General features: G+C 42.3%; 1 protein-coding gene across 2 annotated transcripts in view; it reads left to right on the plus strand.

Annotated features, from left to right (window-relative positions):
• SPTBN1 (spectrin beta, non-erythrocytic 1) overlaps positions 1–22,386 on the plus strand; it is a 169,884-nt gene that overhangs the window by 93,321 nt on the left and 54,177 nt on the right. For both annotated transcript variants that reach the window (XM_044289548.1, XM_044289549.1), the window contains 9 exons: positions 4,790–4,941; positions 10,090–10,263; positions 11,525–11,616; positions 13,375–13,455; positions 15,461–15,576; positions 16,433–16,545; positions 19,081–19,268; positions 21,105–21,222; positions 21,794–21,952. In XM_044289548.1, the coding sequence (XP_044145483.1) occupies positions 4,790–4,941; positions 10,090–10,263; positions 11,525–11,616; positions 13,375–13,455; positions 15,461–15,576; positions 16,433–16,545; positions 19,081–19,268; positions 21,105–21,222; positions 21,794–21,952 (1,193 nt within the window). The remainder of the gene's footprint in view (positions 1–4,789; positions 4,942–10,089; positions 10,264–11,524; positions 11,617–13,374; positions 13,456–15,460; positions 15,577–16,432; positions 16,546–19,080; positions 19,269–21,104; positions 21,223–21,793; positions 21,953–22,386) is intronic.

Genomic DNA, 22,386 nt, shown 5'->3' on the forward strand with positions numbered 1-22,386 from the left:
ACACTTTTCTTTTATTGGTCGGATGAAATATGCTAATTTTTTGAGATAGGAAATTTGGGTTTTCATGAGCTGTATGCCAAAATCAATAATATTAAAACAATAAAAGGCTTGAACTACTTCAGTTGGTGTGTAATGAATCTAAAATATATGAAAGTCTAATGTTTATCAGTACATTACAGAAAATAATGAACTTTATCACAATATGCTAATTTTTTGAGAAGGACCTGTACATGATGTATAGACTTCCTGACAGCAGATATCACACATGTGCTTTTCTTGTTTTGCCGTTTCACATAGTTTCCACGGTAACCAGTAAATTTCTGGTTTCTGACAAAAAAAAAAGTGACTTCATTCTGAGCAGACCCGGAGGTCAAGATGCGCAGCTTGTACATAATCCTAGGAATGCGCACGACATGTTGGGGTTGATGTTCCTGTAACATGAGGGTCCTGTCAAGTGTTATAATCCCTCAGAAATACCGTATATTTCCTATGTCGTGTGGTCACATATGTAAAATTTCTGAATATTTGTGCACGTATTCTCAATGGACAGATCTGCTTTGCAACTGTCATCTAGAAGCATGGTAACTTTATTTTTTATTTTTTATGATGGAGTCCTTCAGGTTCCTGTAAGAATTGTCGTTGCACCGAGAAATCAAAGAAACATCAGACTGATCGTGCTGTTGCTAGGCGATGGACTCCGCACGCAGCGGGTGACACTGTTTGATCTCCGTGCTCCGCAGAAGAGCTGGCAGTGCGTGTAGACAGGCATCCGATAGTAGATGCTAGCTGTGGGAGGGGGAGAGGGGGCAGGTGTTTGGCAGAAGGGTCTTATTTTCTTTTGTTATTTTCCATCTGATAGATATGAGTCCCACCTCTGGGACCCACTCCTATCTCCAAAACATGGGTCACCTGACCATCATCCCACCCTGTGAGGCAGCCAGTCGTTGCTGCATCCAGGCGGAGAGTGAATTGAGAGATGGCTGCCCATGTCCACAACTCTCTCCATTCACTTCTATCCTGTGGGTATGCCATATGTCTCTTAAGGCTGTATTACACCAGCCGATTCTTCAGGCGATTGTCCGGAAGGAAGCTTTCCTCGCTAGCAGAGGAGAGTGCTGCTATTACATGCAGCGATCTCCTCCACAGCATGTAGAGGAGCGATTGCTATACCATCCCTCGTCCCATACTGACTAGTTATTTGCCGAAAGCAAATCCTGATCTTTCAACATGCTGAAAGATCACGATTGCATGATGCTCGTTCATCAGGTAATTGGCGGCAGTATTAGACTGCCAGAGGATCGCGATCACCTGGCTGAAAATCTGCCAGTGTAATATAGGCTTAAGGCTTCGTTCACATCTCTGTCAAGGATCTCTCGCAGGATTCACCATTGTTGGATTCCCTACTTCACTGCTGGATCCCCATTGACTGTAATAAAGTCCAGTGGTGATCCGGCCACTTTCCGACATAAAATAGTTTTGTCCGGCCAACAGCCAGCATTTTGCGCTGGATCAGGCAGCCGGATCTCCTTAACGACGACGTGAACGAGACCTAAGGAGGGATTGCTGTTCTAAGGCTTCACATCTCTACTAAGGACATCCAGCAGCATTATCCGGTTTCATGCAATGGTTTTTGTCCGGCCGAAACCCGGCATTTATGCCTGAAAGCGGTCGGATCACATCCGGACCTCATTATAGTTGGTTGGGATCCGATGATGTAGTAGAGAAAATCTGGAAACTCCAGATCCTGTGAGATCCAGTAGGCTGCTCTGTGCCAGAATAACCTGCCAGATCTCCCTCCTGGAGATGTGAAAGACTCACAAGTTCACAAATATTCTGCTGTGGATTTTTATGCAGAATTCGCCTTCTGCGATGCAAAAGGTGAAAACCTGTAAGAAAAAAAACATATTCTCATGTGTTGTAATAGAATTACAGTGGTTGAACAATGTATCACATACTGTACAAATGCAGTGTAAAATTAGACTGTTTTATGTTTCAGATAAAACATAAAACTTTTCAGAGTTTTTCGCAGTCATCAGTGCAGGATTGTATAGAATCAGATCTGAGGACCTTTGACACGGGTAACATTTCTCTGCTCTAAGCTGAGGAGCATGCTCCGCGGTTACTCATTAGTAGTCTAGTTATATGATGTCTAGATCTAGGCTGTTCTTGTAGATCTTGTGCATCCCAGTAATAGGGAATCAGACCTTGGCGGAGTTGTTGTGTGACCTTATTGCCTTCCTTACAGGCAGCTTCCTTCCTCATGTTACTGCAAGATAACCGTCAAATGCTGCAGTTTCAGTCCAACCGCTACATGTTCTTCTGTTTCCTGCTCTACTTTGCATGTTCATTTCCATTCTTACCTTTAGGGGAAAACATGTTTCAAACATTAGTGAATGTCATCTTATAGTTTGACTGTGGTGATGCCTATTGATTTTTTTAAAGGGCGGTTCTCCATGACTTAACAATTGACGACTTATTGCTATAAAGCAATAAACAGTGGACAGAGCTGTGTAGTTCTAGTGCTGGAGCTACTTCCAAACAGTTGTTCGCTGAGGTGTCAAATCCAGCCCAATCTGATATTGGAGGACCCCTTTAGGTGCTCATACAAATTACAATTATAGCAAGTTGGTTGTACTCTCTACTTTTTTCAGGACTGGCTGACTAATATGTTGTGAGGTCCCCCAAAATTTGCTGGATTGGACCTGTTGGATTTCAGTGTGGCTTATCATTTGTTGCCATGGGAGATGCAACCATTTTCCTCTCTCCACCTTGAAAGCAACTCCATGCCTGGCCAAGCTATGTGTTGGGGGAGGGGGTAGTTGAGCCAACAGCTATCCAAGGTTTATGTCATCTCTTAAATTACTACTTCCACCCATATTGCCCGTAGAAGAAAACGGTAGTCTTAAACGCCCTGTTGTGACTACCACCAGGGTTGCTAACAGCCGCCAGCGCTATCCTAGGGTAAGGAGGACTTCGGGACAGAGTCACCCAGCCTTCAAGATAATGGTAGAACTAATTAAAAATGTTAGAGTATAGGACCATTCAAAGACAGTATCTGACTATGCACATTAGACGCATGTCGGCAAAGCCCACTGATTTTGGTGGGATGGGCCCAGGCTAGCATCTAATGTGTATGGGGGCCTTCCAACAGTAGATGTTGGGAGAGGAAAGAAGGGTCGTACATGTTGGATTTCAATGTGCCCAATCTTTTTGTCCTGGGGATGATGAGCTGCTTGTCAGAAGTGTCTGGCAATGGTTTTCTAACCATGCATGCTCTGTTGAAAGTGCATGTGTATTGGGGCATCAGGAGACATAGCAGTTGGCCAGACCAACTTGTTCTGCCCACAGTTTTCTCTGGCCAGCTTTATAGTTAAGATTTTTATAGTAGTAGTTTTTATAGTAGTGCATATGTTGGCTTTGAGATGAGACAAGGCCATCTCCTGATCCCAGTCATGATTATTCTAATTTTTATTAGTCATTTCATAAAGCCGAGATGCCTGGAGATGGAAATCCTAGAACTGGGCAGGAATCTGGAGTTATTACTGTGATATTTATTGGAGAATGGTTGACATTCTGCCTTCCTCCACATCAAATACCTCACCCATGGAAGGAGCGTGTGCTCTTCCCCCTTGAACTCTGAGCAGAGGAGGAAGTGAAGGAATTTCCTTTGCTATGGCATTTGTTTTCTTGCTCGGTCAACACAATGGAGTTACTGTACTATAGTTCATTGGGTAGATTTCTGTTTCTTAATGCCAACACATTACTTGAAGGCAACCGAGCATCAACTTTTCTTGATGAGCAGCAGATCTGAGATATTTAAGAACTGTGTGTGTGTGTGTGTGTGTGTGTGTGTGTGTGTGTGTGTGTGTGTATGATGTGCCTATATATGACGTACATTGGATTCCTATCAAGTTTATACAGTTTTTTTCTAAAGGTGCAATAATGTATATCCCTTACTGTAGAAATGTTAGTTTGCAAAAATTTTACACCGTGGGTTCAGCTTCACATATACTTGTTGCTACAGCTGAAAGCTTATTAAACCTATCATATAACAAGTCTTTCAGTGACAACAAACATGGCTGCCAGAGTGAGGTCTTCACCCAACCTTCCCTGGCTGCTTTATGTTCACCTATTTTTGCCACAGTATGAGAGCAAATGATTGTGCACATATTGAGATCTGTCAACAGCAGTTTAATGGTTTCCAGTTTAATGGGGTTTTCTTTGTTTTGTTTTTTTGCAAAGAGCTTAAGCTAAATAAAAAATAAAAAAAAAACACAAAAAGGGTAATGAGGATGTCACAAATATGCATAAATCTTAATTTACTGATTAGAGAGCCAAGGTCAATCTAAGGCAGTGCTAAAGTTAAAATTAGATTCAAATGTGTTGTTAATTCAATTATTTGTGAAAAATGCATTATTTTCATTATATATGTAATTTAAGGCCCACATACACGAGAACAGTGGGTTCGACCCACAATCTATTGTCTTTGGGGAGCTCCCAGCTCTCCCCCGACAGAAGATGAGAGAAGGATCAGGCAAAGTGAATATTTTTGCCGGGAGATGAGCATACACGGCTGAACCCAATGGACACCATTATATATATATATATATATATATATATATATATATATATATATATATATATATATATATATATATATATATATATATATATATATATATATATATATTGCACATATGGGGTTATTGATGTCTGGAAGTTACAAGGAATATAGCTTTGCTCAGCCTTAATAGCCATTGACCTCCATTTTGTATTTTCTGTATTTTAGATGAACGTGAGGCTGTCCAGAAGAAGACCTTCACAAAATGGGTTAATTCCCACCTGGCCCGTGTTTCCTGCAGAATTACTGATCTGTACGCAGACCTTCGAGATGGGCGGATGCTTATCAAACTACTGGAGGTTCTCTCCGGAGAAAGACTTGTAAGTGGTCTCCTCACCCAGAGATGACTGTAGATGGCAGGTTTCTACACAGTGTTTCACTGTTCACATGAGGCTATCTGTAGATGCATTTCCTTCCCTTACTTAGCACTCAAGAATCTGAGGTGTGGAGGTTTCTCGCTACCCATTTTACTACATGTTTTCTACTAGAGGCAGTTCTTTATCTGCCCTCCTGTCTTCCCTCCATGTGTAAAACATGAGTAGGCCACAATTTACAATCTGTCATCTAGAAACTTCCCATATAACATGTAAAAGCAAGTGTTCTTCTACTGGACTAAAAATCGCTCTATTCATGTAATACTGTGTTCATATGCAGCAGGATAAAAGGGTTTTCAAGCAAAGGGGCTAAAATAATAAAGGGGACATGTGATCAGAAATGACCTATGGTTTAAATCACGTTAAACACATTATTCTGCAGTATTTGCACTGACCACTAAGCCTAATAATAGGCTCCGCTTAGTCTGTTCAGATTACTTTTCTGTAGTTATCCACTTATTCTTACAGGTAGGAGTAGAATGACTGTTATCACCTATATATAGATAACACAGGATACACCATACACAATAGGTGATTGTCACAGCTTCTCTATTCTTCCCTCATACAATGCCCTCTGAACAGGTCACAGATGATGCCCAGAAAACTCTCCCATAGAAGTCACTGAGGTCCCCTCCAGACCATTGTGTCTGTTGTTCATTTGGCTGCTGGAAAGCATATCTCTAAATGTAGTTAACAGCAAGATGACTGCCCCCATGATCATGTTCAGGAAGTAGAATATAAAAAAAAATCTACAATTAGAAAAAACAAAACAGATTGGTAAAAAAAAAAAAGATATGCGTCACTGTCTGGCAGAAACAATTTTTCAGTGATCACAAACTTTGGAACATAAGTAATTCCAATGCCTGGTATTCTCTGCTCTAGTCCCTCAGCCACCACTACGATGTCTATCCCCCAACCAGTGACATGACAATCATGTCCATACTGCCCTATTATCTCTGTCTTCTGGGGTCATGTGTCATTGTGGATGACATCATTGCACACCAAATAAAATACAATGTTCTGCTGCTGGGACCACAGTGGTCGTCTGTAATCTTTGGGAGAAACTGGCAGCGAGAAGGTTGACACAGCCAAAGTGACTAATATTTTCTATTTGCCAACTTTCTCCCAGAATAATTTTTAGGATTTGCTGGGGGGAAGATTTAAGCGAACCCCTGTATTCTGCTGCAGTTCCAGAAGGACATTTGCAGGAAATCTGAATTCCTGGCAGCTCCTATACCCTATCATTTTTCCCCATATTTCAGTTTTAAATCATGGGGTCCATTTGCACGGCCAGATTTGAGGCTGTAATGAGCCTCAAATCTCATAACAAATCTCTATAACATAATAGTTTGTAGGGCTGAAAAAAGACATCTGTCCATCCAGTTCAGCCTGTTATCCTGCAAGTTTATCCAGAAGGCAAAAAACCCCATGAGGTGGAAGCCAATTGTCCCAACTCCAATAGCAATAACTCCCTGGATCAACTACTTCTCCAGATATCTAAAAACTAACCTGTAATAATATTACACTCCAGAGATACATCCAGGCCCCCCCTTGAACTAAACAGTCATTTAAACCGCTTTTGTACAGGCCGATAGGCTTTTGTTCATCCTCTATACATTATGTTGGCTGCACACCCCATGTTTAAATGTGGCCAGCAAGCCAGCATTTTTAAGGTTTGCTCATTTGTCGGCTGATCAATACCATATTTTCACTGGACAATGATTGGGCCATGTAAAAAATCCCTTACCAAGTATAATCACCATAGTAGATCTTTACCATTCATTACCAAGTATCATCACCATAGTAGATCCCTACCATTCATTACCAAGTATCATCACCATAGTAGATCCCTACCATTCATTACCAAGTATCATCACCATAGTAGATCCCTTCCATTCATTACCAAGTATCATCACCATAGTAGATCCTTACCATTCATTACCAAGTATCATCACCATGGTAGATCCATACCATTCATTTCAGTTTATTCATGTTACAGCAACATTTCAATAGTCTGGCATAATTTAGGTCTGCAGATCTTCTAAAATAAGCCTCATTCTGTAATATATGGTTTGAATGGTCATTACGAGCTCTGAATGAAAGCAGCTTTGTCCATTGTATACTAACAAACAACCATTATGGCCCTGGTATTTCTAGATAATGTGCAGCTCTAGAGACACATGATCATCTTTACACAGAACCTCAGTTTCTACAAATTTGCTCACTAAGACATTGCCCATTAGCTCAGCAGTGGAAAAGGTTCATGTCCTCCTAAAAGATAGGGTTAGCTCCTACACCCAGTAATCTTGTGAGATATTTGCCTGAATCACTGTACAACATGAAAGCATTGTGAAAGATAGCCCTATTATCAGTGGATATGGAACATGTCTACACAATGCATACGCTATTCATCATCTCAACATGTTTGGAAAGCGCACTATGGAAGCCGGTACTGCAAGAGGTTTCTGACTAACGCTAGAAAATAAGTTAGCTAAATGGTCAGTGGATGCTAAAAAATTAGGAGCTCTTTTTATTAAACATTCCAGGAAAGGGGGAGTGCTGCACAAACATTGATTCTAAAGCCATATTATCAGAGAAATCTGTTTTACTAGTTTTTAAAGGGGTATTCTCATCTTGTGAAGTGAGGGAATTTGACTTGGATATCAGAATGAAGTGGCCACCATGATGGTCCACTCGCTGTGCAGGAAACTGCAGCTGAGCTATTCAAGTGACCCAGGGGTGCTGCTCTGCAATGATGGCCAGTTCGCCGTGTTCGCCCGCGAACACATGCGGGCTGCCATCCTAACTCACAAGTCCGGCGATGCACAGATAAGGCCTCTTTCACACTTGCGTTGTCCGGATCCGGCGTGTACTCCACTTGCCGGAATTACACGCCGGATCCGGAAAAACGCAAGTGAACTGAAAGCATTTGAACACGGATCCGTCTTCAAAATGCGTTCAGTGTTACTATGGCAGCCAGGACGCTATTAAAGTCCTGGTTGCCATAGTAGTAGTGGGGAGCGGTATACTTACAGTCCGTGCGGCTCCCGGGGCGCTCCAGAATGATGTCAGAGCGCCCCATGCGCATGGATGACGTGCCATGCGATCACGTCATCCATGCGCGTGGGGCGCCCTGACGGTAAGTATACTGCTCCCCACTACACTTTACCATGGCTGCCAGGACTTTAGCGTCCCGGCAGCCATGGTAACCATTCAGAAAAAGCTAAACGTCGGATCCGGCAATCCGCCGAAACGACGTTTAGCTTAAGGCCGGATCCGGATCAATGCCTTTCAATGGGCATGTATTCCGGATCCGGCCTTGCGGCAAGTCTTCAGGATTTTTGCCCAGAGCAAAAAGCGCAGCATGCTGCAGTATTTTCTCCGGCCAAAAAACGTTCCGGTCCTGAACTGAAGACATCCTGATGCATCCTGAACGGATTTCTCTCCATTCAGAATGCATTAGGATAAAACTGATCAGGATTCTTCCGGCATAGAGCCCCGACGACGGAACTCTATGCCGGAAGACAAGAACGCAGGTGTGAAAGAGCCCTAAGCCCTCACCTGTGCTTGTGCCTGTGCCGCAAGCTGGTCTGAAACAAATGCGGTCACCGGGAGCAGGCAGTTCTGAGAACAGCCGCCGGGGGCCTTCATCGAGCTGTACTCTGAACTGCCTGCTCCCGGTGACCGCATTTGATTTCGGACTGGCTTGCGGCACAGGTAAGGGCTTACCTGTGCATCGCCGGACTTGTGAGTTAAGATGGCAGCCTCTTCATTCAAATTCATGGGAGTCAAAGATTTTGAACCTTCACAGATCGTAGAATGATGGCTGTTTGGGATTTGGGATCTTTGAGATCCCCGCCGTTCAGCTTAAAGAGGACCTTTTTACTACTCCTGACATGTCTGTTTTAATAGCTACTTGCATTCCCCATGTAATAACAATTCTGGAGCATCTATTCTTAAGGCTACATGCACATGACCGTATGTGTTATGCGTTTTTTTTTTTTTTTTTTTTGCGGATTCATTGTAACAATGCCTAAAACGGACAAGAATAGGACATGTTCTATTTTTATTTATTTTTTTGCGGGGCTACGGAACGGGCATACTGATGAAGACAGCACACCGTGAAATGAATGGGTCGGCATCCTATCCGCAAAAAAAACTGAACGGACACAGAAACAATGTGCATGTAGCCTAAGACTCTATGTTGTGCCCTTTCTGTATTATTTCTACTAGAAGTTATGAATGAATTGCTAGCAGTCTGCAGTAAGGGTACAGAGGGGAGGTAACTAGTTGGGGGGGGGGGGGGGTCCCTGCAAAGTCTGAATATGGCAGCACTTATTGGATAGAGAGAGTCTGTGCAGGTACAACCCCCAACTGGTTACCTCCCCTCTGTACCCTTACTGCAGACTACTAGCAATTCATTAATGACTTCTAGTAGAAATAATAAAGGAATGGCACAACATAGAGCCATAAGAATAGATGCTCTAGAATGAAGCTAATAAAAAAGGCATGTTAGGAGTGGTGAAAGGTCTTCTTTAATAAAAGGACCACTGTGCTTTCTGGTGTGTTGTGGTCCCACCTTTGTTCACCCAAATACAGTGGCATGTATTTTGTACTGCTTATTGCAGGGGTCTCAGGGGCCTTCAGCGGTTTTTCCCCCTTTATCAATCGTCATCTATGGCCAGCTTAAGCTGTGGCTGTCAAAGAATGGTTGTCCAATTGTTGCACAGAGTCACTTTTTAATAAGTCCTATAGTTTGTGACTAGTGCTTAACAAAAAAAATCTTCTTTTTTTTCTATTTTGTGCAATTATCAGTGTTGTGCCGTGACCTGCAATAAGTGGGAAAGCCAGGTCTGCTCATCTCCTGGTATTAGTCTTGGCTGGGGGATAATTATCGTACACCTGAAAATCCACTCATAACTGGAAGGTTTCCAAGGTGGCTTACAGATCAGTTTCATAACACAGCCACACATATCCTATAGCTTTTACACTTGACTGATTCATCGTTTTGTATTTTTCCTTATGTCTTCATGTAAATTTGTTGATCTCATGCCCACTTCTTATATTACAATGTCCCTGGCATTATTTTCACAGCCCAAGCCCACCAAGGGAAGAATGCGCATCCATTGTCTGGAGAATGTTGATAAAGCTCTGCAGTTCTTGAAAGAACAAAGAGTCCATCTAGAGAACATGGGATCTCATGATATTGTCGATGGAAACCACAGACTGACCCTTGGACTCATATGGACCATCATTCTCAGATTCCAGGTAGAGTAGACCATGGAAAATAGAAGTTTGCTCAGTACTCGGATAAAATCCATCTTGCTATATTTAGTCTTAAAACACATAGAAGAAATGTAAATCAATTTTGTTTATGTTTTTCTGGTGGACAACCACCCTTAGTCAGAGCAGTAGACCATGGTGCATCATCTTCATACACATACTATAATACTGTTAGGTTCATATATTGCTTATTAGTGATGACTAGGACTGAATCGGAAGGATTTCCCCGTCTTATAAAGTGATAACATACCAGTAGGATATGCCATGCCATCACTTTATGATCAATGGAAGTCCAGCCTCTAGAACCCCAACCAATCCTATGAATGAAGGATATGCAAAGCTAGTATAGCCTTTTTATCTGCAGAGTGAGGCTCCCGGCCACCTGGCTGTGGAGGAATCAGCAGCCGATCCCATTCACTTGTGTCCTTGATCCTATTCACTGTGTCCTCTTCATTCTCTGTGTCAGTGGGGTCCCAGAGGTTGGGCCCAAATTCTTGAAATCTGTAAAAATAAGCAACTATTTTGTATTAATAATATTTTTTTTTTTTTTCAAGCCACTTCTACCTAAGCAAACTATTTTGGTGGAAATCATTATTTTTGCAGTTCCCAGTAAATACTGGTAAAGCTATAGGCTTGTATTATAACGGGGTTTTCCAGGATTAGAAAAAAATCATGGAAGCTCTCTTCCAAAAACAGCGCCATACCTGTCGATGGGTCGTCTGGTATTGCAGCTCAGTTCCATTTAATTGAAGAGGGCTGAGCTGTAATACCACAAACAGTCTGTGGACAGATGTGGCGCCATTTTTAAAAGAATGTTGCCATGTTGTTGCAGTCTTGGACAAACCCTTGATCTTGATTTATTCATTATGGTTCTTCACTTTGTCTGTAAAATGTGTTGGCTGTCCGTGATTTTTGGATACGTTTTTCAGAATAAAGAAAAAAAATCTGGTTGGCAACCCTGGGGTGGTCCCACACAGATATTAAAGTGGAGTGTCTTAGCAATGTCCCATCACTTTATACGATGGGAATAAGCCTTTAAGCATCTGCTAATTACTGGTGATCCGTTAATATTTAATATTATACTATGTGATATCTGTACTTATTACCCCATGGACCAGATGTTACCGTGGTGAATTGTGTGTTATTTGCCAGCCTGGAATTTCTAGATCACACATCTGGTTAGAAGCGTGCCACCTGACGGCCATGTACCCACCTCTTCTTACTGAATGCCCTTTGTCTCTGCTAGATCCAAGATATCAGTGTAGAAACAGAGGACAATAAGGAGAAGAAATCTGCTAAGGATGCGCTGCTTTTATGGTGCCAGATGAAGACAGCTGGGTGAGTGGAGATTAAAAGATTACCTCAAAAGATCTTCTTACAGTTTAACGTTTTCACAAAAACAATTGCGCTGGCTAGAAACATGTCCTGTCTAACTGGATTACCGCCGTGCACATAAATGACGGTATTCTGTGTCAGAAGGACCGGGATTGCGGGGATGTGTGAGGAAATATGCATACATTAAATGGGTTTACTTACTAATCCAGTGTGCGAGGACGCGTTGGGCCTATCGCTTTCACATGCATCCTGTCTTACGGAGAGATTTAGATATTCATACAGCATATGAGGAGTAGCACTGCATTGCCTTGGTAGCAGGCCAGGTAACCTAGCCTAGAAATTGACTAATCTCTTTTTGGACTGTTTTTCATTGATTTCTATAGAAATTCCTATTGCTGGGCCTCCGCAGAACATTTTGCAATGTCTGTTCACATAGTCAAGACAATCTCTTTGTCTGCTACCATCATTAAATAAGAAAATATTGTATTCTGAGACCCTATATTTGATTGACACTGCAGTTGGTTTACATATCAGTTATGCCCTGGCATCGCCCCCTGTAAAAGCAGTGATGACAGGGATGCCTATACTCTAATATGCAGAATATCTGCAGGACAGGCTGTCCCCCGACAGATGTCAGGGGAAGGAAGGATATGGCATCTTGGATGGAGAAGTGTCTAGTGGCAGCTTACGTCACGTTCACATCTCCATTTAGGCGTTGCCGTATCCCCATTGACTGCAATGAGGTCCGGCAGTGATCCTGCCAATTTTCGGCATAAATTTTGTCTGTCCGACAGCCGGAATTTGCGCTGAATAAGGCAGCTGGATCTCCTAAATGGAGAAGTGAATGCGGCCTTACTTTTCTCTCCATCTTAAAAATATTCTACAGTTTTTTCAATCCAGCACCTGCATCTAAATACTTAATTGCATGTAAATAAAATTTTTGCATGGCCACTGAGTTATTCAATAAAATGTATGTGTATAGCGCCACCTGTAGTTAGTTTTTTTTTTTTTTCCTCATTTCTTTGTCCGGCTCACTGAGATGGCGCACGTGCTCAGTTTCATCCTTAAACTGCCTCCTGAGCTGTGATAGGATGAGCATGGACACGCCCTGTTAGCGGCAGCAGAAAATACTCCCCTTAAGCTTTCAGTTTCATATATCTCTAGCAGATCAATGAACGGGGAGATCTCTGGATCCATGTGAGGTACAGGGCTGGTTGTGGCTCTCTTAGAATGAGGTTGTCATGTACTATATGAAGGTTGATTTTTTTTTTTTTTTTTTTTTTTACATTAGTCATGGGATTACCCCTTTAACAAGGTGTGTATGGGGGAGATGGCTGCAATAGCTGTTGGCCAAACATGCATATGGATAGCTACACATACAGAAGACCCCAGTGTCTAAAAGGATTTGTGCCAGGTATTAAACTTACCCCGTCCGTAGCACAGAAGATAAATGTCTGATCGAGGAGGTCGTACATTGCAGAGTGCTGTACTTGACGTCTTTAGAACAGGTCCTTGGAGGTAAATGGCGCAGCAGTGCATATGCTCAACTGCTTATCTGTGACTACAGGGGACACGGGACCCCTATTCTAGTGAGGGTCCCAGTGGTATAATCCCCACTGGTCTGACCAATGGATAGGGGAAATCTTCAAACAGCCCCTTTTATAGCTCCTCGTGAATGGAGCAGTGACACGATCTTTACTGTAGATTATATGATATCATTATATTTGGAATCTTAATCCTATCGATATGCTTGTGTTTCAGATATCCGAATGTGAACATACATAACTTTACAACCAGCTGGAGAGATGGGATGGCGTTCAATGCACTCATTCATAAACACAGGTAAGAGCACCAAAGGTATTTGACAGTTCTAAAGAGAAGGAAACGGCTCATTCTTCTGACCCCTGTTAAGTTACGCACATCATTTTTAGCTAAAAGAGTTGGCCTATCTGGGACATTGGAGGCATATGGCTAGGACATGCCATCTGTGGGACATTCTCCTATCTCCACAATGGGGCCCCCAAAGTGAACAGACAACACGTCTGGCCACCCTCCATTCACCACTGTGTGGGAGTTCCGAAAATAGCTGAGCACCAGTAGTCCCATAGAGGTGAACGGAGAGTGACTGCGGTGCGCTCGCCATTCACTGCCATGAGACTTTCGAAAACAGCCGAGTGCACTCGCTTTGGGGCCCTGTTCTGACAATAGGATCGAGTCCAGAATTTGCACCTGCACCTATTTGATATTGATGGCATATTGCATCAATATGCCATCAATGTCCCAGATGGGCCAATCTACACAACATGCACCAAATTACAAGAATATTTACTTCACTGTTGTAGAGCCTTCTTATAAAAAAAAAAATATATATATATATATATCTCTATCTATCTCAGTTTATATTCTTATTTGTTTTTATATCCACGTGTTGTTCTTCTAGACCACACCATTATCTTGTATTGTAGTGACAAAATTCTGCCTTGTCTCCAAATGTCTTTCTACATGGTTGCACTTAGCTTTACGGTCTATCAAGATTCCCTCACGAAAAATCCAGACAAGATATAAATTATACACCGTGGTCTTGGTCTGCCGCATCTACACTTATTTATGGAACCTACTGTGGTCTAGACGCCAGACCTGTGTGTGACAGTCATGTCTGGCTGTTTGTGGAGTGATCTTCATCTTTTACCGTAGATGCATATAGTCTTGCGCGTTTGCTTACATGGGTTGTCGATGCCCTTTACTAAAATTTTCGTTATAGTCCACTTTTATATAATAAATAAAAAATGTATTATTCTGTAAAGCTCCTTAACAAGCAAGGCAGCAGTTTAGTCACTGTGCCACCTTGATGCCCCTATATCCAAGGCCGAGAAACTAGGCCCTAAAGGGCCACTGTTGAGCATTAAAAATGCCACTACGATAAAAAAAAATATAAGTTGGTTGTCCAGACAGGACTGTCATTTACATAAAGTTAGATGAAGTATTATTCTAATTACATGGAAAAATGCAGCATCGGAGACCTAAACAGTGCTAAATCACATGCAGGAATGCATATACCAGCGAGGTGTGCCCCGTATTTAAAAAAAAAAAAAAAAAAAAAAAAAAAAAGTTCTGGAGAAATTAGGGAAATTATGGCAAAATAAATGATTCACGTTTTGTGGAATAGTTAGCAGTAATTTTAAATGGATCAGGGAAGTGCTAAGTTCATAAGTGCGGTACGCTGGGAGTTCTGGTCTTTACACTGAAACCAAAGAGGAATTTTCCTAATTGGTTCCTCCAGTCAGTATATCTGTAGGCAATTGAGCTTTTTGTCAGGGTTAAAGGCCTTTAGAGACAGACATTCATTATGTGCCAGGAAATATCCGTTATCCCACTATTCTGTATGCTATTCATTCTTGTTATTTATCTCCAGTAGGACGTCATTTTACCACCATGGTCTTTATAATTTAAACCACTTGTTGAGGGTCCTAGGAAAACAGTCTCGAGGAGAAGCTGATTTTCAGGAAATCAGCTTGTAATGAATTTGATACTCTGGAAAATGTGGCTTTTGCCTTATTTTTCTTGTATTTTTTTTTCTTGTACATGCATTTTGTGTGTTTTTTTTGCCATGATTTTTTGTATTGTGCTCTAGCTTGGTTGTTTATTTTCCTTAATAAGAAATTGCACTTTCCTAGTAAGCCCACCATCATGGCCTTGGGAGAAGAGAATATACAGATTGATGGTGTCTGGGTCAGATGTGAGCAGCCAGGCTTGACCCTGTGAAAGGTGTCATGGTGCTTTATGTTTTCTTTCAGTATATTTAGTTGTGATTTGCCTTCACTTACGTGATGACCTGTTCTCCACACAGGCCGGATCTGATTGATTTTGACAAGTTGAAGAAGTCAAACGCACACTACAATCTCCAGAATGCCTTCAACCTTGCCGAGCAGCACCTTGGGCTCACAAAGCTTCTGGACCCAGAAGGTGAGCACAGTGATGAATACAAGCTGGGACTATGCCATCAGCAAATGACCTATTGCTTAAAACAAGTTTTAGTGTTAATCATATTTTAGAATTTGGGGTATTTTCCATGTCACTGTGTAAAAAATAAAAATAAAAAATACTGCAGTTTTTTGCATTGGCCATTAAGCCTAATATTATGTCAAGATGTCCTGTCCTGTAGAGATTACTTTTTAGCAATCATTTCATCATCACAGGCAGGATTACAATGACAGGTAACAGATGGATGGATATTACAGAGTCCACCATTTACTATAGATAATAGTCTCAGTTAATCTACTCCCTCCCTGTCCAATGACCTCTGCACAGGAGTTAGAGCATGTCTAGAACACTCACCCCTACAGGTCATTGAGTCCCCTCCAGACTGTTGTCTATTGCCCATGTGGCTGCTGTAAAGCATATCGCTAAATGCAGTAAAGAACAGCTCTCACAAGATGGCTGCCCCCGCAATCTTGCATAGAAAATTTAAAGCTTTAAAAAATTATGCCGCCAGAAAATAAAAACGGGGTAGTCTGTAACCATGGAGACTGACTGGTCTGCATAGGAGCCATAGTCGTAAAACATGTTTCGGATTACTCTCGGTTTTGTGCGGAAAAACCACAGTATACTACAGCAGCCTTACTCTCCCTCAGAGCTGATCCTCAGTAAGAGAAGCCTATGTGTGTTACATAGGATGAGATGACGCAGACTTTATACAAATCCCATTCCTTCTAATGCAAAACCCGTCATCAATGGTAATCAAAATGAGATAATTGCGTTAGCTGAGGCCGTTTTAAATTGTTTTTTTTTTTTTTTTTTTTTTTTTTTTTTATATTTCCAGATATTAGTGTTGATCATCCTGATGAAAAGTCAATCATCACTTATGTTGTCACATACTATCATTACTTCTCAAAAATGAAGGCTCTGGCTGTGGAAGGAAAGCGTATTGGAAAAGTAAGTTTAACGATTAGTGCAGCGGTATCGTGCCCCAAATACAGGAGTCCTACGAGGAAGATGCCACTCCTGCATTGCTTATGTGGCCTGCATAACCCCCTGGGATAATGTCACTCCTTGGTTTTTAATTTCCCCTCCTTTGAATTATTGGGTTAACATTATTATAAAATATCCCCCATCATGAGGACATGAGCAGTAAATACATTTCTAATCGCCACTTGAACAAACCTGTTTCTTTTTGGGGAGACTTTAATCACTCATATCTGTTGTATGTATTAGTTAGGCCTCATGCACACAACCCTATTTTAGGTCCGCATCCGACCCGCCGACCCTTTCATTTCAGTGGCATCACAAAAAATGTAGACGGCACACCATGTTCTGTCCATCCCTATGTCCGTTCTGCCATTGTTGTTTTGTGGGCAAGAATTGGCATCTTTACAGTCGTGTGAAACAGGAAAGTGCGCGGGACGCTCATCGACTATATCGGTGTTTTTATGGATCCGCAGTTTGCATGAGGCCCTTTGCTTGAAGAGGACCTGTCACCTCTCCAATGTGTCTGTTTTAGTATATACTTCCCTTTCCTATAATATAACAATGCTAAAGGATCTTTGCGTTGTGCTGTTCCTCTGTTATTCATACGAGAAATTTAGTGGTTGATTTGACAAATAGTTGTTACCATTTGGGGAGTGTGGTCCTGTACATTCTGAGATTATACGATCAGTGCTGGTCGTGTCCGTTTGTGTAGAGACACACTCGTTTGACAGGAGGAAGTAACAGTTGTCTATTAATAAATAGATTTCCAGGAGGATTAACGAACCGCACAACACGTCTATCTGAAGGCCGGCTAAGCAAGCAATTGTTGGGAGGGAACAGTTTCCTCACGGCAATCACTTGCTAGTTAGTGAATTAGACCGCTGCTGTTACAGTATAAGGCTCCATTCACACGTCCGCTAGTGTTGTCCGCACCCGTTCCGCAATTGTGCGGAACGGGTGCGGACCCATTCATTCTCTATGGGGACTGAATGGATGCTGAGAGCACACTATGTGCTCTCCGCATCAGCATTTCCGGCGCGCGGCCCTAATTTTCCGGTCCGCAGCTCTGGAAAAAAATAGAGCATGTCCTATTCTTGTCCGCAATTACGGACAAGAATAGGCATTTCTATGTGGGTGCCAGCCGGGTGTATTGCGGATCAGCAATGCACTACGGACGTGTGAATAGACCCTAATACAGCCTTAAGTGAAGATGCCCCAGACGTAGTTTATAGGGAATACAATTATTTACTACATTGGTCGTGGCAGGAGATATGACAAATCTTTAAAAGACAGACGTAGTAGTTTATGGCCAAAGCGTTTGTTCCTGTTTGTCACGGACTTCTTCCTGTTATTCTAACCTTTGGTGTTTGTTGTTATAGCTGCCAGCTCCATATTGTTGATTTTTGTGCTCCGTTTGCCAAACTGGAAGTTTTGTTTTCCTTTGATATTTTTATGTCAGATGAATAGTTTCTCTTAATCACTTTGATTTCTTTGGGGTTCCTCTGGGGAAGAATCCAGCGCTTCTCCTGGACGTAGTGGCAACAGCCACAGTTCATTTATTCTATACACAGCCTGACCTGTGAATGAAACTATACTTACCTTGACTTCACTGCACTTCCTGTCCTTTTAAACTTCCTGTATGGACAGGGTCACGTGCACCACTACAGCCGATGACTGGCCTCAGTGGTGACTTTCCCCAAGCAGGATTTGACCCACCAGTGATGTGTTGCTTGGGGACACGTCACCGCTGAGGCCAGTCATTGGCTGCAGTGGCGCATGTGACCCTGTCCATGCAGGGCCTGAAACTGCAGTGAGGACAACTCGGGTCCCAGGAAGCCAAAACTGAGCAGCAGGTTACTTTAGTTTTCTTCGCAGGTCCCGCTTACTGGGGGAAATAAATCATGGCTACCCCTTTAAAGGGATCCTGTCACATTGTACATGCAGTTTTGTCTGTCGGTGGCATGGTTTTGAATGCAAGCAAGTTCAGGATATTATATAGTTTTGTGGGAAATGATTCAGTAAAACTAGTTTCTGTAGTTAAATCCCTGTGCCAGTGGGCGGTCCTAGGAGATAGGACCGCCCACTGGACTCTGAAGTGTAGAAAGAGCCAAGATCTAAATTGCAAGATATACTGCATGTCTCATAAATCTATATATTAATCTGCTCAGCTCCTCCTGCTCTATAACCTGCTGCCTGCAGCTCAGACACCATACTCAATGTGACAGGTTCCCTATAAAGTGGTTGTCACTGTAGTAAGTTTATTATAAGTGCCCTTATCACTCCAGTAGAGGTCCCTAGCAATAATAGTGGCAGGGTAGATGAGTTTTAATGTTATGCTTTTACATTTATGTCTTCAGCATACGTCAGGCTTTTAGCCTTGTATTTTGACCTTGCATTACATGTAAGCAGAATTTTATGGAAGGCATTCTTATGTCCACTATGGATTAAGAGTAGCTTTCAATGTGTGATTGTTCTGAGTAACAATGTTCTATGTGTTTTCAGGTGCTTGATAATGCAATTGAGACCGAGAAGATGATCGAAAAATACGAGTCCCTGGCCTCAGACCTCCTTGAATGGATTGAGCAAACCATAATCATCCTCAACAACCGGAAATTTGCTAACTCACTGGTTGGCGTGCAACAGCAGCTTCAAGCATTCAACACCTACCGTACAGTGGAAAAACCGCCAAAGTAAGAAGGCAGTCTTGTACATACGGTGTCTTTTTGTAAGGTGTACTGAACTGCGATGTTCTAAGAGCAAGCAAATGTAGCCATTATCGGAGAAGGTAATAATTGCCTGTCCTGACACTTACTCTGCATTTCATCAAAAACAATAGTTTGAGAGCAGAGGATTGTCAACTTTTCCGTTGCTAAAAAATTTCAGCCTAAATCAGAAGAAATGTAAATGTTATGTATAAATTATAAGAAGGTCAGAAAAAGCATACATTTTATGTATGAATGAGAAAAAAAAGACATGTTGGGTAGAAACCAGAAGAGCCTTACATGTTAGATATAAATCAGAAAAGCAGTACATGTTGGGTATAAATCAGAAGACACATACATGTTCAAGTCTGGGCTCTGTAAGGGCCAAATCATCAATTTCAGGACTCCTTGTTCTTTACACTGAAGATAGTTCTTAATGACATTTTTCTTATGTGTAGGGTCATTTCCCTAATGCAGAATAAATTTGGAGCCAATCAGACGCCTCCCTGATAACATTGAGGACACCATTCATCTTGACCAAATCCCCAACTCCACTTGCTGAAATGCAGCCCCAATCTACTTGCATCTAATAAAGTAGTGGCATATGGATAAGGGCTCTTTCACACTTGCGTTGTCCGGATCCGTCGTGTACTCCATTTGCCGGAATTACACGCCGGATCCGGAAAAACGCAAGTGAACTGAAAGCATTTGAAGACGGATCAGTCTTCAAAATGCGTTCAGTGTTACTATGGCAGCCAGGACGCTATTAAAGTCCTGGTTGCCATAGTAGTAGTGGGGAGCGGGGGAGCAGTATACTTACCGTCCGTGCGGCTGCCGGGGCGCTTCAGAATGACGTCAGAGCGCCCCATGCTCATGGATGACGTGTCCATGCGATCACGTCATCCATGCGCGTGGGACGCCCTGACCTCACTCTGAAGCGCCCCGGGAGCCGCACGGACGGTAAGTATACTGCTCCCCCGCTCCCCACTACACTTTACCATGGCTGCCAGGACTTTAGCATCCTGGCAGCCATGGTAGCCACTCAGAAAAAGCTAAACGTCGGATCCGGTAATGCGCCGAAACAACATTTAGCTTAAGGCCGGATCCGGATTAATGCCTTTCAATGGGCATTAATTCCGGATCCGGCCTTGCAGCAAGTGTTCAGGATTTTTGGCCGGAGCAAAAAGCGCAGCATGCTGCGGTATTTTCTCCGGCCAAAAAACGTTCCGGTCCGGAACTGAAGACATCCTGATGCATCCTGAACGGATTTCTCTCCATTCAGAATGCATGGGGATAATCCTGATCAGGATTGTTCCGGCATAGAGCCCCGACGACGGAACTCTATGCCGGAAAAGAAGAACGCAAGTGTGAAAGAGCCCTAAGATTATACCATTGCTTCACAGAATAGGGGATAACAAACTGATGGGTGAAGGTCCAACCACTGGAACCCCCATCAATCCTAAGAGGGGTAAAATTCCCCTGATCTGATGGAGCAGCAAGTTGTGCATGCGCCCTACTGCTCTATTCATTCTGTTTGGGACCCCCGGAAATAGACGTGCTCTGTACTAGGCTATCTCTGGCAGTCCCATGAGAATGAAAGGAGAGGCCGGGTGCATGCCCGAATTTCCACTTGATCAGATCGGGACAACCAGATCCCTCTTCTCTGGATCGGTGGTGGCTGTAGACAGGGGATAACTTCGAAACAACCTCTTTAACCATAACAGTTGATAAAAGGTGGAGATTCACTTTAGGGAACAGACTTTGTAAATCAGTTTTATCTTTTCTAACATATATATTTTTTCTTTCTCCCGTGTGTGTGTATAGATTTACAGAGAAAGGCAACCTGGAAGTGCTACTCTTTACCATTCAGAGTAAGATGAGGGCCAACAACCAGAAAGTGTACATGCCAAGAGAGGGCAAGCTCATCTCCGATATTAACAAGGTGAGTATTGTAGCAATGTAGTAATTAGCGAAAAATAAGAACAATTTTGAGGATTTATATATTAATGACCTCAGGATAGCTCATCAATAGCTGATCGGTGAGGATCCGACCCCCCACCCTTTCCCCGCCGATCAGTTGTTTAAAATGATAACTTCATGCCCCTTTACCAGCTTTTGCTGCTTCAAGTGCTTTTACATTTTATATTTTTTAATGTTAAACTTAAGGACCATCTTACACTTTGGGGTTTGGGTGGAGAAGAATAAGAACTTCTTGTCCGGGGTTAGGCCTCTGAGGGCATATTTTAGTTTTTTTACATATATCATATTGACACTGCTTGCTACTGAGTCCTGTGCTGCCCTATTGCTATATATATATATATATATATATATATATAACACATCCCTCATTCCTGATCTTGTCGAATTATGTGCCGAGTTTCAGAGAATGACCCTCTGTCTCTCTGAATTGGCACTTACTACAGCCTAGAGAAGTGCTGCTTTGGTTAACTTATTAGAGATACGTTTCCTAAGCTCTCAGTAAAAAGTTATTTTCATTCATTCAATTTGTCCAGGCCTGGGAAAGACTGGAAAAAGCTGAACACGAGAGAGAACTGGCACTGCGAAATGAGCTAATCCGACAGGAGAAACTGGAACAACTTGCACGAAGATTTGATCGCAAGGCAGCTATGAGGGAGACCTGGCTGAGTGAAAACCAACGCTTAGTGTCTCAGGTATGATCTCATGGTGGGATATAAAACCTGTCTTCTACTACTAAAACAGAAATATATGTTATCATTAGAAATGTAACAGGCAGAATTGAAATTTTTTGAGCTACTTAGTAATTAAAGTACAATTTCCCATTGATCAGCTCGTTGAGGATCTGCTGCCATGTCCTTTTCTTCCCTGCCAAAATGCCCAATCAATTCAGCCAGCCAAGTGCTTTAGAGCGTGATTTACCTCCTCTTCCTTTAATATAACTTAAAGGGCTTGTGAAGCACCGGGATTTTTTTTTTTACGCCCAATTGATAATGGTATAAAATATAAAATAAAAAAAAAGAGATGTCAATGCTTCCGTGGTCTCCAGCCAGCTAGCAATGACGTGGCATGTCAACATGAGAATGCTGCAGACATGTCAACACCGCTGATCACTGCAGAGCCATATCAC

Source organism: Bufo gargarizans, chromosome 4 (genome assembly GCF_014858855.1).
Source record: "Bufo gargarizans isolate SCDJY-AF-19 chromosome 4, ASM1485885v1, whole genome shotgun sequence".
Lineage (NCBI taxonomy): Eukaryota > Metazoa > Chordata > Amphibia > Anura > Bufonidae > Bufo > Bufo gargarizans.